Below are 15,425 nucleotides of genomic sequence, written 5' to 3' on the forward strand. Positions count from 1 at the left end.
CAGTTTTAAAATTGCGCAATTCGTTTATACTTTTAGCATAAACTTTATATTTTAGTATAAATTTTATATTAATTGTATATAAACATTACTAAATACCAGCCGGCAACGAAATTATTATATTATTTTATTTCTCCACTCTTCTCGTATTAGAGACTACACTAAGTAAAAGAAAAACTAGCTATTATGAAGGAAAAATAATCTCCATCCACAGAATAGGATATTCCCTTATAAACATGTTGCTTTATAAAAAATTAGAAGAATATATCTTATTATAATAGATATGGTTTTAAAAACTATAGATCTAATAAGGGGATATTGTTTAACTTCAATATATTTCAACAAAAATATTAAAACAGTAAATTTATTGATTTCCTTTCTTATATGTCATTTTACTTTTTCACTTTACTTCATATGAAATTCAGGTTCGTACTTAAATTTTCATTGTACATATATGTAAATAATGATTAAGAATTAAACACATTATTTAAAATTATGTATACAATTATATAATCTAATAAGTATTTTAACTTTTCATTGATAAAAATAGTAATGACAAGAACAAATATCATTAATAAAGATTATAGGAGAATTCATAAATATTGTTTGTCGAATAACATTGTTAGAATCACTCACTCCTCATCTAATATATTGTCCTTCTTAAAATGTTCTATTACAATTTTATCTTTAAAAAATAGAAAAAGGAAAGGTATTTAAAACTATTTTAAATCTTTGACTTTTAGAGTGTTTAGACTATTAAATTTGTGGTACGAACAAACATAAAGGTTAAATTATTTCATATTTGTTAGAAGTCCACATCAACTAAACATAAGATCAATTCACAGTATATAAGTGAGTGTACAGTGGCGGAACTTAGAGAAAAAATTTAGGAGTGCCAAATTAAATTTGTTATATATAATTTTCTTTTAGTTACAAAAAAAAAGTTTTTTATTTTTTCTCCTCATTTCCTCTTCTTAAAACAAACACACATAATAGTAGAATTCAAATATATATGACTATTATTCGCTATTATATCATGCTATTATATCATGATACCAAACCATGAATATCATTTTAGATTAGTCCTTTGTACCTCATCAATTTGATTCGATGAGTATTGTCAAATTTGAAGATGTTTTTTCCGAATCGTGTTCTAATGAATTTTTAAATTCATTATATACAGTTTTAAGAACTTTAAAGATTTGATTTTCATTGTCTAGAATTCTTGGTTCTCATGAAATTTCTCATGAAAAATTTAGTTAACATATATACATTTTTTTCATCTTTATGACAAACCTTCTTTAAATAAAGAATCAGTTTTTTACTCTTTATCATAATCTTTCTAATATAAATTTATCACATCTCACCTATTTAGAAAAAAATAAAATTTATATTCAGAAATCATTTATCACATCTCACCTATTTAGAAAAAGATACAATTTATATTCAGAGATCACAATTATCACAATGCAAGACATAACAAAACTCATACCACTTTAATTAAATAAGCAACACGGTATAAATTCAAAACTGAAAAAAAAAATTACCATAGGCAGCAGAAAACACAAAATTCCTAAATATCATTTATAATAATTTGAGAAAAAGTATAATTAGGATTCATACCAATTTTATAAAAGAATATCTAAAATCATAATTAGGTTTATACTAATTTGTGATAAACTTAATTTGGAGAAACATCCTAAAAAGAATGATAAATTTATCTCTCATTGTATTTATTTCTCTTCACACACTTTCACAATAATTTACACTGTACAAAAATCTTATAACAAAAAAAATCTTAATCTCTTTTATAAATCAATGTCTCAATTAAATTTTTTATTTTATCTTTTATTATAATTTTCATAATATAAATTTAATATAAAAAATATATAAATATAATTGAATATATATATATATATATATATATATATATATATAAAATAAATTCCAAAAAAAACAATATTTGCAGGAGTCGTGGCTCTTCTCGGTCAAAGCATAGTTTCGCCCCTGTGAGTGCAATTCTCATCTTACAAGCTAGTTTTATGAAATTGAGTTAGGCTTAAAACACACTTCTAAGATGATATCACAACTAATTAAAGTTTATCAAATATCATTATTTTCAGTGATAGCTCAAAGTTTTGTTTTCATCCACGTATGCATGTGTGTACACAATCTTAGTTCTCACTTGAAATTTCTTTCACGATACATTATTAACTATTACCTGAACTTTTCAGGGGAGAGTGTTTGAATGAAAAGGCAAAGATTCTCGAACCATAACCCATATCTAATGTCTGTACGAAAAGGACTGCACTGCCACAACCAAACAATGTCATTGGTGCATTATGAATGAGCCTACAGAAACATAAGCTTCCTTTCACTCAACTTTTATGCATTCAGTTTATGGTATTTCTTTCTCTTACGTGCTGCTAACTGTTACAATATATTCATAGTATCATCTATATGCTTTTATTGAGGGTATCAAAACCACAATTATTGGAAATAAAAATTATTTAAAGTATTATTCTCTCTTAAATCTAGGATAAAGTGTATTTTGATTCTTAAAAACTTATACAACTTGATTTTAAACTTTTTGTTCTTCGACTCTCTAAAAGTAAAAAAAGTGGGTAACATTAAAAAAATATTGTAAAAAAATGCACTCTGGTCATAATTTACAATAGAGCAGCATTTAGAAAAAGTACGCATGCTTTCTATAGACATGGTTATCGAACTCTGTTCCACAAAGTTTTCTATAAAAAAAAAAGGGTTAAGTATATTTTTAGTCTTTGAACTTTGGCCCAAAATTGGAATTTATCTCTGGTTGAAACTTTGATAAATTTTGGTCCCTAAACTTTAAAAATGAATGAATATAGTCCTTTTAACCCAATTTTGTTAACTTTTTTTTAGGTTTCAAACGCATTTCTCAGTAAATATTGGAGTTGTTTATGCTGTTTGACACATTCTCGACTTAATATTCACTCTGAAATGCGTTCGAAACCTAAAAAAAAGTTAACAAAATTGGGTTAAAAGGACTATATTCATTCGTTTTTAAAGTTTAGGGACCAAAATTTATCAAAGTTTCGACCAGGGATGAATTCCAATTTTGAGTCAAATTTCAGGGACTAAAAACATACTTAACCCAAAAAAAAATGTTGATCAACTTGCACAACAGAAAACTGAGTAATTAGAGAATTAAAAATTTCTGAGTCTTTGTCCCTTTCTAAGCCCAGAAGACAATTGAATATGACCTTTATATAGACAAGAAGGTGAAACTTTCTTTATTACTTTATCATAATACATATTCTTCTACTAATTCTTTACCATGTTTATTATGGATATTCTAATAATTGATATTATTATATAATACTTTATAATGAAACAATTAACTCTAGTAGTGAGGTAACTTATATAACTAAAGTTTTTGTTAAGTCGAAATATACTTATAATCACACATGTTTGTTTGTCTTTTTATTTTTCAAGTCGATGTATTCTATATTAGTGATATGTCCTATTTTCTTATGACTTGGATATCTTCAACGAAGAGTATGTGAAGATATTCTTTCGTTCAAGTCCATATGTCATTGTAATAATTGAATTTAGTGGCAAATCGTGAATAATATGTCTTGTTTCTTGGGTTTAAGGTTTATAAATTTACTTTATTTTATGAGTTATAACTTATTTAATTACCTTAATCCTTTATTACTTAACTGTGTCCATCATATTGCTTACATAGATATTTGAGCAGCTCGTCCCATACTGTAGTGTTGATTAAGATGTTTTCGATCCTTTAATTTATAGGAACCTTTAGGTCGAGGTGTCCTCCTTTCAGTCTACTAATACAAGTAATATTATATATTTTTTCTTCAACATTTTACTTTCTAGAAAACATCTATATCACAAACAACTGAAATTTTAAAAAAAAGCTTAATCTATATATAATAAGATAATTAAATTTTAAGATAAACACTTTTTCTTGCATTACGAATGCGTAATATTCTAATATTTACACCGAGATTACATGGATTCAAAGGTTCATATCATAACCTTATATAACAAATTAAGTACACAAAATCATAGACTAAACAAAAGAAAAGTCTTAAATGATCCTAAAATATCATAGTTAGTAATCTATTGGATTATTCTCAATATATATAACATTATTAACTTTATGTCTACTTTATTCCAAAATGTTTGCTTTAACTTTCACATTTATGATTTGTGAAAAAGATACTTATTTGTTTTTCAACAAGTAAAACCCTAAAGATCTAACCACTAGCTACACTATTTAACATTCCGATGCTATGCCGCGTAGAAGTAGCGTGTATATATAGTGAACAATAAGTACCATAAACATTAAAATATCAAAATAATTGAGTTTTGAAGACCAATTGCGAAAGGTTAAAACGACGAATTATTTATTTAACTAAACACATAAATGGAAATTTAAAATTGCGCGCGGTGACATAATAATGAAAGAGTATATTTGCTAAAAATTATAAGTGAAAGAGTGTTGTTAATTAGAACTTATTCTTCTTTTTCTTCCACTTGTTGTCATGATTTGCTATCTTTTGGCTCCGAAGAGAATGGTCACAACAATATCTTTTGTCCTTTGGAGAAGATATGTTCGAGCAACACCCTAAACTAAACCCCACCAAGAGTACTTTTCCTTGTATTTATAAAGACCAATCTTGGTTATCTCTTTCTCATACCATCCCTTGATTTAGAATAGAACCATCCTTTTTTTTCTCTTCATTTTTGTACTTGGAAGCCTATAATAACATAGTGTTTTACCTTCTTCAGCATCAATTGCTTTGTAACTTAACCTTTCTTTAGATGGCATCATCTTGGACTCCAAGGCAAAACAAACTATTTGAAGATGCTCTTGCTATATATGATAGGGACACCCCCGACAAATGGCAGAATGTGGCAAGAGTAGTTGGAAAATCCGTTGAGGAAGTTAAGACTCACTTTGAGATCCTCAAAGAAGATGTCAAACGCATTGAACGTGGACAAATCCCATTGCCTAATTATACAGGTATAATTATACAGGTATGTAACGGAATTTGGATTTTCTGCTAATTTTTTTGTCTTTATAATATACTGATTACCATTAATTTTGATGTTTTAAAATATATTAAAAAGATATTAAATATTTAAAATATCAACATAGTGTATTTTTAATTTCAGCCAATGACAGCACACAAAAAGAAAAAAAGTAAAAAATATAGACTCAATATGGCGTTACTATTACATAAAATGGTATATATTATAATAGTTGTTTTTGTATATTATAATATATGGTTGTTTTAAAAATTATTCATAAAATTTGTCGTATAATATATTAATTTATAATAATATGTCATAATAACCGTCATTTATTGTCACGACAAAGAATTATATATGTGAATTAAGTATAAATTTTCTTATACGAATGAATGGTGTGTAACGCCTTTTCAAAATAAAATATATTTTGTATTCAATATTTAAATTAAAGAAGTATAGTATCATTATATTCTTATAATTCAAATTTTATTAGTTAAGTTGTTTTTTAATTCAATGATTTTAATTACATACCTTGCATTTTTTTAATATCATCGTTTTTGAAAACTTAAGATCCTTTCTTTAAATGTTTGGGCTCATTTATAACTTTATTCGAAGGCTATATGGACTTGGAATAATTTGTTCTGCCCGGTTTTAGTGTGTGATAGATTTAAAATCAAAATATAGTTATGGAAAGTTGTTTCCATCTTTTAATTCCTATTTTTCATTAAAAGATTATTTAACTCTGATTATATTTATTAAATTGTCTTTTTAAAGTTCTTCTAGATTATTTATTTATTTTAACTTCATCGGAATCATTTTATATTTATAAGAGATTCATATACTCTAATTTATATATTGATATAAGTATTTTATTATTAATAGTTAATTCTAAGCGAAAAGATTAATTGATAATAGATTGGAATTGTATAGTAAAAAATTGTTGAAAAAAACAAATGATCACATCTTTCATTCTACATGCCCACGAATTGTCAAGCACATTTCTCTCTTCTTGTTCTCAAAACTTGTTTTTGGATTGACTTCTATTTTATATTTAAAAATAAAAAACTACTTTAGCATCATATATTTTTATAATTTTTTATCACATTTTTTCCTTTTTTATTATACTATCAAAAAAAATCAATACGATCCTTGTAATATACCATTTTTCTAAACAATCAGACATTCTTCTTCTGAAAATTATAACCTTTTATTTTAATTATCCTGAATAAGATACTTTCTCAATTTAATTCAATAAATATAAAACTTTTTTTTTCGGAGTGGCTTCATCGAATTTACCCCTCTTTGATTACATCGCAATAATTACTTTAACGAAAAAAATTGATGAAAATACTATAAAGAAGATAAACCGTAACAAAATATTATAATTCATTACAGTTTTATATCTATATGATAATTCTAGGAAGTGAAGGATGTACAAAAAGATAAATTATGTTTGCGTAAAAATGTTGGCTTCATGAAAATAAACAAATCCATCAAATATTACGAATTGTGTAAATTTTATGCCTGTATTAAGAATTCCTTTGATATATTACAAATTACATACTGTTAGAAAGTTCTACAATAACTACAAATAAAACTAATTTACAATATATAAATTAGTGTAATCCTTATCTTACAAGTTGATTTCGTAGAATTAAATTAAATTTAAAACTCGTCTCTAATACAAACTCATGCTGTGATCCTATTTTAAAATTTTGTTTTCATGTGACAGGTTCTCAATGATCCAGAGAAACCAGAATGAATAGAGGATTAGCAAACTCAATATTGTGGTGTGTTCCTCATAAGTAAATGTATTAGCAACAGCAAGTCCTAAAGGACCTTGCTTCTGTGTAAAATATAAGTTATTTTCTAGGTCATGTTGTTGAACAATAAGTGACGGTTTCTCAAATAAGGAGTTTGCACTGTAAATTACCATGTTTCACTCTTTGTCATCTTTTTTTAAACATTTACATTAAATAAAAAAATTTTAGAATAAGTAAAAACAATTAAATTTATAACCAGATAAAGGTAATTTTAAGTGTGAGATTATTAATGAAAATTTGAAAACCTAAACAAATTCATATTTTAAAGTAATGTTTAATACAAAAATATTTTTTGAAATAATGCTTTTAATATCAATAGACTGAACACTGACATTATTGGAAGAAAAGAAAGAGAGATTAAAATATGATAGAAAAAGTATACATTGAACCTGCACTTCAAATAAATTTTTTCGTCTAGACATTTTTAAGATTTGCATTAAAAGTTATACAACTGATTTTTGCTTTCGGTTTCATAAAAACAAATGATGAAAAACAAGAGCATAATTACAACGGATGAAATTATATTAGGGTGTTAATATTATTACCATATTATTCAAATTTAAATATATTTTTATTGGAATTTATTAATAAAAGACATTAAAATCATGAAAAGTTTTCGTATTGTGTTTTAGTAAATATAACCATAGAAGCCATTAAAATTTTAAGAAAATGGACACACTTAATTTTAATAAATTATCTTCTTATATAGTTTTAAATCTTAAAAATATGATCATTTTATCTTGCGAAAAAACTGTTATCAAAAAGCATTAGAAAAGAAAAAAAAAAAGGCACATAAAACGTGTACACATAATTATTTAATTTGGATTTGTTTTTTATAAGTTTACCGATTACACAATAAATAATATACATTCACCATAAATTTATTGTATTGTTTCACAACTCCTTGTAACTGTGTAAAACATTTAATAATCATTTATGTTTTATTGATTCTCTTAGCGTTAAATATATTTTTTTCTTAAATTTTTAATGAAAATTAAAATTAGTAATTTTTAAATACTTAATCTTGTATGTAAATTTAATTTTTTTAATAAAATTTAATTAAGTTTATTTATTTTTATAAATATATTCCATAGAATTTTAGAATTTAGTGAAGATGTGTTATAAATAACTCAAATATTATCAAAAACATAATTTAAATATTAAATAAATATAATAAAATTTGAATAAAATTATTAAATTTATATACTTTTAAAGTTTAGAGACTAATTCAACTAAGATTTTAATGAAAAACCAAATCCAATTTTTTGTTTTTTTATAATCCACCACATACAATCATGTAGTCTTATCTACAAATATATATATATATATAAAATATAAAGTTTAGTGTTTATACTTTTTTTATCTATTTCATTCATATCATTTCTGTATTATTTATTATTTTATCCATTTAACTATGTTTTCAAACCATTTATTCTCCTAACTAGATTTTGAACACGACTCCTATTATTTAAATTTTATTAATTACTTTATTTAGAAAAAAATACAGAATCACAGAATTATCTTTTTTCTTTTCTTCAAAAGTGCATTATAACAACTTTTTTACATTTATAAAAATAGGATTATTCACCTTTTTGTCATTATCATTACTAAAAAGAAAATCTAAAGTTAAGTAATAATACATTCTTTATGTTTTTTTTTCAATATACTAATATAATTTATTAAAACAGAGAAAATTTTAATAAATTAAGCGATTTAATAAAAATGTATAATTTCGAATAAATTTCAAATAATATAATAGAAGAGAGTATCTTAAAAGTATAGCGGATGAAAAAATGCATTCTGACACTTGAGGTTCCCTGTTACAAGGTCGTATAACACAACCACCCGGGTCAAACAATTGTTACCTGCACCCATCAAATACTATGCAGCCCTCTACTTATTACAGCTACAAATAAAACAAAGAATGGTAGAAATAGAATTCAAAAAATTAGGAGGTGCAGGAAGTAATTGATGGGAGTGGATAAAGCAATTTCATCCGGGTCATTATTAAACAAAGAGGATCCACTAGGCTAAAAGCCCACCGCCATTCCCCCTGAATCTGTTATCGTGTTCGGGTGAAAAACGACATCCGTTTAAGCGTTTTAATTGCACAACAAGCAACGCCCTACCGAGACTTTTCCAGTTTAAACCCTAGCGAAGGGTTTAAGCTCGCGCTAAACCAAGCTTCTTCATGATCTATTCGGAAGGTGCATGCTAAGCTATGGCCGCTGCAAGGTTAACCTCATACGTGGCGGTAACATCCGCTGCGGTGGTTTCCATGTCCACGTTCTCCGATCGTGCCTACGCCGACTCTTCCTTCCGATTCCCTTTCTTCTCTTCTTCACCTTCCAATGCGCCGTCGCCGCCGAACCAGTCTTCCGACAACAATTCAGAGCCTCCGGCGCCTGAGGAACCTAACAAGTCGGGTTTCGACCCGGAATCGTTAGAAAGAGGAGCCAAAGCTCTCCGTGAAATCAACAGTTCTTCCTACTCAAAGCAGGTTATTTTATTTGTGGTTCTGGAATTCAGTCGGCATCATTTGTTCTGGTTTCAATGAGGAGTGACGAATGTTCTTTGTATGGGGAAGGATTGTAGTTTTCTGATTTTGTTTTTTGTTTGCTTTGTAGGTGTTTGATTTAATGCGAAAGCAGGAGCAAACTCGCCTCGCTGAATTAGACGCTGAGAGAGTTCACTACGAACTTATTCAGTCTCAAGGAGATATTGTAAGTGGAGTTTTTGAATAACTTCCACATTCTTTGTAGCTCATGATCATTTCAGTTTTGCCGTATATTTTGTGCTTGACAAAATAGATCACACTACCCTATCAAATACTTGGTTCAGTCTTCCATAAAGCTTGGCATACTTGCGATATGCAACTAAAACTTGGCTGACTGGTTGGGAATTTTGTCAACATTTTATTTTGTCTGCAATTTTATTGTTTTATACGAATTTACCCATATTTTGTATTATTATAGATTTTCATCATAATGCTCACCTCAGTAGGTTAACAGTGTGATAACAATTATTAGAGGTTTCTGCAAATCTATGTTCTTCTTAGGATTTATCATCACGGGGAATCATTTTTGTGTACATTTTTGAAATATTATCATGCTCTGATCTGCCAAAGAAATTTTATTGCAGGAAAGACAGCGGAAAATGGCTGAAGAACAACGTAATTTAATACAAGAGCAAGCCCAGAGACAGGCCCAGGTGCTGCGATTCGAGGATGAATTGGCAAGGAAAAGAATGCAGGTACAGACTAAACAAACAATGTACACTGTTGTGTAAAATGTGAATTTGGAAACCTTTGGTATTTATATACCCATCTAGAAATGGTTTTCTGGCAGAGCAGAAGAAGGTTTTGGCTTTGAGAATTAATGTAATTAGAAAAAGTATGTAAAAGCAACTGAGCTTGAACTTAAACTTATGGTCAGTGAATCATTTTTGCTCTTTGGTCCTTGCCACTAGATATGCTTTTGGTAACAAACTTATCTTCTGTTAGTCGTTCAAATCTTATTTTAACGAATTGTATGATCTTATAGCTAATGATTTTCTGGAGAACTTTTGATATTTGGCCTCCTACCAATGTTGGTGTTTAAAACTCTGGAGCAATAGGATTTGTGATGAAAATTCCATGAAGTTGTCTAACTGTTAGTGATATTTGAATGTTTGAGCCTCTTGCAAATCAAACTTTTTCAGATTTGAAGTTTTGTAAGATTAAAATGTTTTACACGGAATAGTTATCCATAAGTTGCCATTCTCAGACAGATCATGAAGCCCAGAGGCTACGTAATGTTGAATTGGTCAAGATGCAAGAGGAGTCTTCTGTAAGAAAGGAGCGGGCAAGACAGGCTACTGAAGAACAGATTCAATCTCAGCAGCGTCAGACTGAGAGAGAGAGAGCTGAAATAGAAAGAGAAACTATTAGAGTTAAGGCAATGGCTGAGGCTGAAGGCCGAGCTCATGAAGCTAAGTTGACCGAGGAGCATAATAGGAGAATGCTTATAGAACGACTGCAAGGTGAAAGGGATAAATGGCTTGCTGCAATTAACACAACTTTCAGTCACATTGAAGGTATGCAGCTGATAAGCTTTTGGCCTTTATGGGGGATCATAGATCTTGACTGTCTTGTCTGTGCTGTGCTACTTATTCCTATTTGTAAATGTGATAAATCTCACTATCAATATACCAATTTTTGGTTGGTAAGTTCATAGTAATGCAATGTGCAACAGTACCTCTTGTTTACTGAAGGAGTTTCAACTTGTTGCTATTGATAATTATGCCAAAGTAAAATCCATATACAAGAATAAACTGGCATATTGAATGTCTGAAACGGAAGGCAATGACGTAACATAGTGTCTGCATCCACAGTATATTTTCTGTAGTTTTCCATGACGGAGAATGGATATCAACTTGTAGTAATATTGCATTCCTTCTGCAAGAATGTGAAAATTCTTGGCAGTAAAAGTTCATGGGATTGTTAATCCTTTCACTTTGATAAACTTACAAGCTTCTTTCCAGTTCTCATCTAATACAGTAGCACTCATGTTTGCATGATATTACATAACTGCTGACAAAATGTACTGTTCTGACTGTAATCAAATATATTTTTGCATAATTGTAGAACATTGTGGTTTTTGAGTCTGTTTCTTGGATTGCCAAGGTGTGTGACAGCCAAAGTGTAAATAGCTTGTGTTATTCCATCTTACTATACTGTTCATGGTAACCTTGTTTTTGTCAACTGTTTTCATTGGTAGATGATAAGTTGATCTTTCCTTTGAAAATTATCTCAGCTCGGCTTTTACAATACGCAGGTGGTCTAAGGGCCTTGTTGACTGATAGGGACAAATTGATTATGACTGTTGGAGGAGCTACTGCACTAGCTGCAGGAGTATATACAACTAGGTAGATGTGCTGTTTCTTCATGATGCATTTGATACTAAGTAACTTTACTCAGTTTCAGGGTCTGTTAGATATGTATACACATTGATGTCACCATAATATTGTTTGTCAATGTACTTTTATCCATAAAAAGACTTTGTGAAAGTAGTGAGACTGATTCTGTAATAGATTACTCTTGGTGATAGGTTACTATAAACCACTTACAACTTGATTAGTAGACAGGTTCAGTGGGTAGGGCCAACTATCCTAATTCGTTTTTTGCTGGATAAAATACGTACTGTGTTCTATCCTAATTTTTCTAATCCATCTTCATGACAATTCTGTCTTTTTCTTTATTTCCTTTTTAAATGATATCTGATTATATTGTATTGTGCTTCCTTTTTTTACAGAGAAGGTGCTAAAGTCACCTGGGGCTATATTAATCGAATTTTAGGGCAGCCATCATTGATCCGGGAATCATCAATGGCAAAATTCCCTGGATCAAAGATAATTTCTCAAGCTAAAAATAAACTTCTACATAGTAGTACTTTGGCTGGGGCAGAAAAACCTATTGGGAGTAAAAATGGTCTTGGAAATGTAATCCTCCATCCATCGTTGCAGAGAAGAATAGAGCATCTTGCACGTGCAACATCAAATACCAAAGCCCATCAGGCACCATTTCGTAATATGCTTTTTTATGGGCCCCCAGGCACTGGTAAAACGATGGTTGCAAGGGAAATAGCGAGGAGATCGGTATGATGATGATTAGTTCTTTAATAAAAAGTTCTGATTTATATTTGACTTCTCTCCTTTTACATCATCTGTTAAGCTGTTTTTACTGACAATCTGAAATAAGTGTCGAGTGTAGTGTTTATGATGAATGATCAAACGAAGTAAAATGTAGTGTGTTTATCTTGCTAGTCATGGAATTTTCTTTGAATATTATTTTAAGGCTCATTATTAGTGCTATATGCAAAATTTGTTTAGAAAGCTATCCTTAACTACTGTTGACATTCCTTTTTTACGTGAAGGGTTTGGACTATGCCATGATGACCGGAGGAGATGTTGCACCTCTTGGTGCCCAGGCTGTTACCAAAATTCATGATATATTTGATTGGGCCAAGAAATCTAGGAAAGGCCTATTGCTTTTTATTGATGAGGCAGATGCTTTCCTTTGCGAGTAAGTTAGAGTTTGAAATTCATTTTTAAGACTTCTGCTATAACAGATATCTATGTAAATTACTATCATGCAGCAGGGTAGCAAAAATTATTTGGTTTTTGCATAACATGTGAAAATATAAGTGTTATATTGCTACAGTCTACATTGATTATCTTTGTACTTTTATAACGGTTTATCTTGAATTTATATAAATCACGAAGTGTCTTTAACTTGTTCGGAGAATTTTTTTTTTTATCATTAATAAAATTCACTTATTTATTCGAAGATTAAATACATGAGGAACCAACAACAGCATTTTATGGATTTTTGTGTCTGTATTTCTTTTCACCTTATTGGCTGTAACTATTATAATATTCACCCTCTATACTGTAGAAGCAATTGGTGTGATAAGTTGGTAAGTGATGATCTCGTTTTTATAGCAATTGCTTAGTGATTTTATTGTATTCAATGCAGGCGTAATAGCTCACTCATGAGTGAAGCTCAGCGAAGTGCTTTAAACGCATTGCTCTTCAGAACTGGTGATCAGTCTCGAGACATAGTACTTGTTCTTGCGACAAACAGACCGGGTGATCTTGACAGTGCAGTTACTGATCGCATTGATGAAGTGATTGAATTTCCGCTTCCAGGAGAGGAGGAGCGTCTGAAGTTATTGAAGCTGTATTTAGACAAATATTTATGTGATGACAATAATGGCTCTAAGGGAGGCTTCTTGCTGAAGAAGCAGGCTCAGAAGATTACTATAAAAGATTTATCAGAGGATGACTTGAGAGAAGCTGCGAAGAAAACGGAGGGATTTTCTGGGCGTGAGATCGCCAAACTCATGGCTAGTGTCCAAGCTGCTGTCTATGGGCGCCCAGACTGCATATTGGATTCGCAGTTGTTTAAAGAGATTGTAGATTACAAAGTGGTGGAACATCACCAACGACTAAAACTAGCAGCTGAAGGTGGCCAGCCCGGCCAAATATAATTTCAGCATTATTTTAAATCCCCATTGACCTGTTATGTTAGATTTTTGTTCATGATGTTATGTGTGCCATTATTTGTGCGGCAGATGAAGCAGATTTAGAAGAATCTTCCCGGCTTTATTAAAATCATTAGGAGTAGGAGGCTTTAATGAGTTGGAAGCAGCATTCCAGCATAACCTTTCCACTTCATGCCAAGGAGAAAGAAGCCATGTTTTTGAGAGCAGAGAAATCAACATTACATTCATTAATAAATTTTTAGTATACGCTCGAAGTTGTAATTTAAATTGCAATTTTTATGAATGTGATTCCCATTCGAATTCCAGTGAAGATTCTTCAAAAGTGAGTATGCGATTTTTTTTTTTTTTTGCCTCAATATAATAATAATTTTGCTTAACTAGTAAAAATCTAGGCTCCATGTACATTAGGTTTAGCTGTATTTGTATTTCATAATATTAGAACTTCCAATATGCATGTGATTTAAACGAAGTTAAAGAATAATATATAATACTTTCTTTTTCGTTCTAAGTAGTCCTAGTTTCTATCTTTAAACTATGTAATATATTTCATTCCAGAATATTCTATTTGGAAAGGTCCGGATAGTTTTAGGCAATCAAGGTTCAACATTTCTTTAGTTCCTTGCTGATTTATTTTGACAAACAGGAAAAAGGTTGCCTTTTATAACAGTCTTTCCAGGCATAATTGTCTTTGATTCGGGTATGTTGTTTTGTTACATAAGCACTAATCTTCTGACATTTTAACCTTCTATTTTGTTGTGAATATAGTGGAAACTTCAGCTGAATTTTTTATAATTTAAAGGATACAATGCACCTGAGTCTATTTTTATTAAGGTAAAAAGCAAATATCAAATATCGTAGCCGTTACTTCCTAAGATGAACCGGATGCAATTTTTTGGTTAAATATTTTTGAATTTAACTTCTTTTCGTAAGAATTTGATCCCGATATAGATATGCACTTATAATAAGTGCTACCTTACTCAAAAATTGGCTGATTCCGTGGAAAGGGAACTATCCAAAAAATTAGAAGATTTAGGTAAAAAATTATAAAATGCGGTTGGTTGACTGAAAAATTATAGATTTGGGTGAAGTCGGCGACACAGAAAACGATTTCTGAATATAAATCATCACAATATAAGTATCAGAACTCTAAGGATTTCTGTTTATTTATTTTTTATTCATAACGTGTTTTATATATATTTTTTATATTATTTGATTTACTTTTTATAGCGTTTGCAAATCCAAAACATAAGTATTTATTATATGCATTTTTATTTTTTTAATTTAGTTTTGACCAAAATATTCATCAAAAATAAAAAAGAAAACAATAAAGTATATAAAAATTAATAATATTCCAACTTTGTTTGTATATTTTATATATTTTATTGTTTGCGTTTTTTATTATTCTTTGTGGACAAGTGTGATTATCAGAACCCATTCTTCTTTGGGCCAGTCTTCTTTTTTTCTTAAGTGTATACGGCGGATATAACATTTCTCGTAAAGTTATCATTACATGGATATGGAT

The 15,425-nt window shown here is 29.4% G+C and overlaps 2 protein-coding genes across 2 annotated transcripts; both read left to right on the forward strand.

Moving 5' to 3' along the window:
• The first annotated feature begins 4,624 nt into the window (after positions 1–4,624).
• LOC114174274 (protein RADIALIS-like 5) lies at positions 4,625–6,977 on the forward strand. Its single transcript, XM_028059085.1, has 2 exons — positions 4,625–5,043; positions 6,770–6,977. Exons 1-2 carry the CDS (start codon positions 4,828–4,830, stop codon positions 6,797–6,799), a joined length of 246 nt encoding a protein of 81 aa, XP_027914886.1. The 5' UTR covers positions 4,625–4,827; the 3' UTR covers positions 6,800–6,977.
• Positions 6,978–8,960: 1,983 nt separating this feature from the next.
• On the forward strand, positions 8,961–14,208 carry LOC114172585 (ATPase family AAA domain-containing protein 3-A-like). Its single transcript, XM_028056969.1, has 9 exons — positions 8,961–9,360; positions 9,488–9,583; positions 10,002–10,112; positions 10,625–10,934; positions 11,675–11,765; positions 12,152–12,494; positions 12,773–12,921; positions 13,375–13,865; positions 13,973–14,208. The coding sequence occupies exons 1-9, from the start codon at positions 9,082–9,084 to the stop codon at positions 14,008–14,010; spliced, it is 1,908 nt and encodes a 635-aa protein (XP_027912770.1). The 5' UTR covers positions 8,961–9,081; the 3' UTR covers positions 14,011–14,208.
• Positions 14,209–15,425: the final 1,217 nt, after the last annotated feature.

This window comes from Vigna unguiculata, chromosome 2 (assembly GCF_004118075.2).
Source record: "Vigna unguiculata cultivar IT97K-499-35 chromosome 2, ASM411807v1, whole genome shotgun sequence".
In the NCBI taxonomy this organism is placed as follows: Eukaryota; Viridiplantae; Streptophyta; class Magnoliopsida; order Fabales; family Fabaceae; genus Vigna; species Vigna unguiculata.

Excerpts from the sequence above, each read along its gene's own strand:
- LOC114172585 (XM_028056969.1), top strand. The coding sequence starts at position 9,082 with ATGGCCGCTGCAAGGTTAACCTCATACGTGGCGGTAACATCCGCTGCG. Across the intron at positions 12,495-12,772 it reads GGGAAATAGCGAGGAGATCG|GGTTTGGACTATGCCATGAT; the intron begins GTATGATGATGA and ends TTTTACGTGAAG. Across the intron at positions 13,866-13,972 it reads ACTAAAACTAGCAGCTGAAG|ATGAAGCAGATTTAGAAGAA; the intron begins GTGGCCAGCCCG and ends TTTGTGCGGCAG.
- LOC114174274 (XM_028059085.1), top strand. The coding sequence starts at position 4,828 with ATGGCATCATCTTGGACTCCAAGGCAAAACAAACTATTTGAAGATGCT. Across the intron at positions 5,044-6,769 it reads ATACAGGTATAATTATACAG|GTTCTCAATGATCCAGAGAA; the intron begins GTATGTAACGGA and ends TTCATGTGACAG.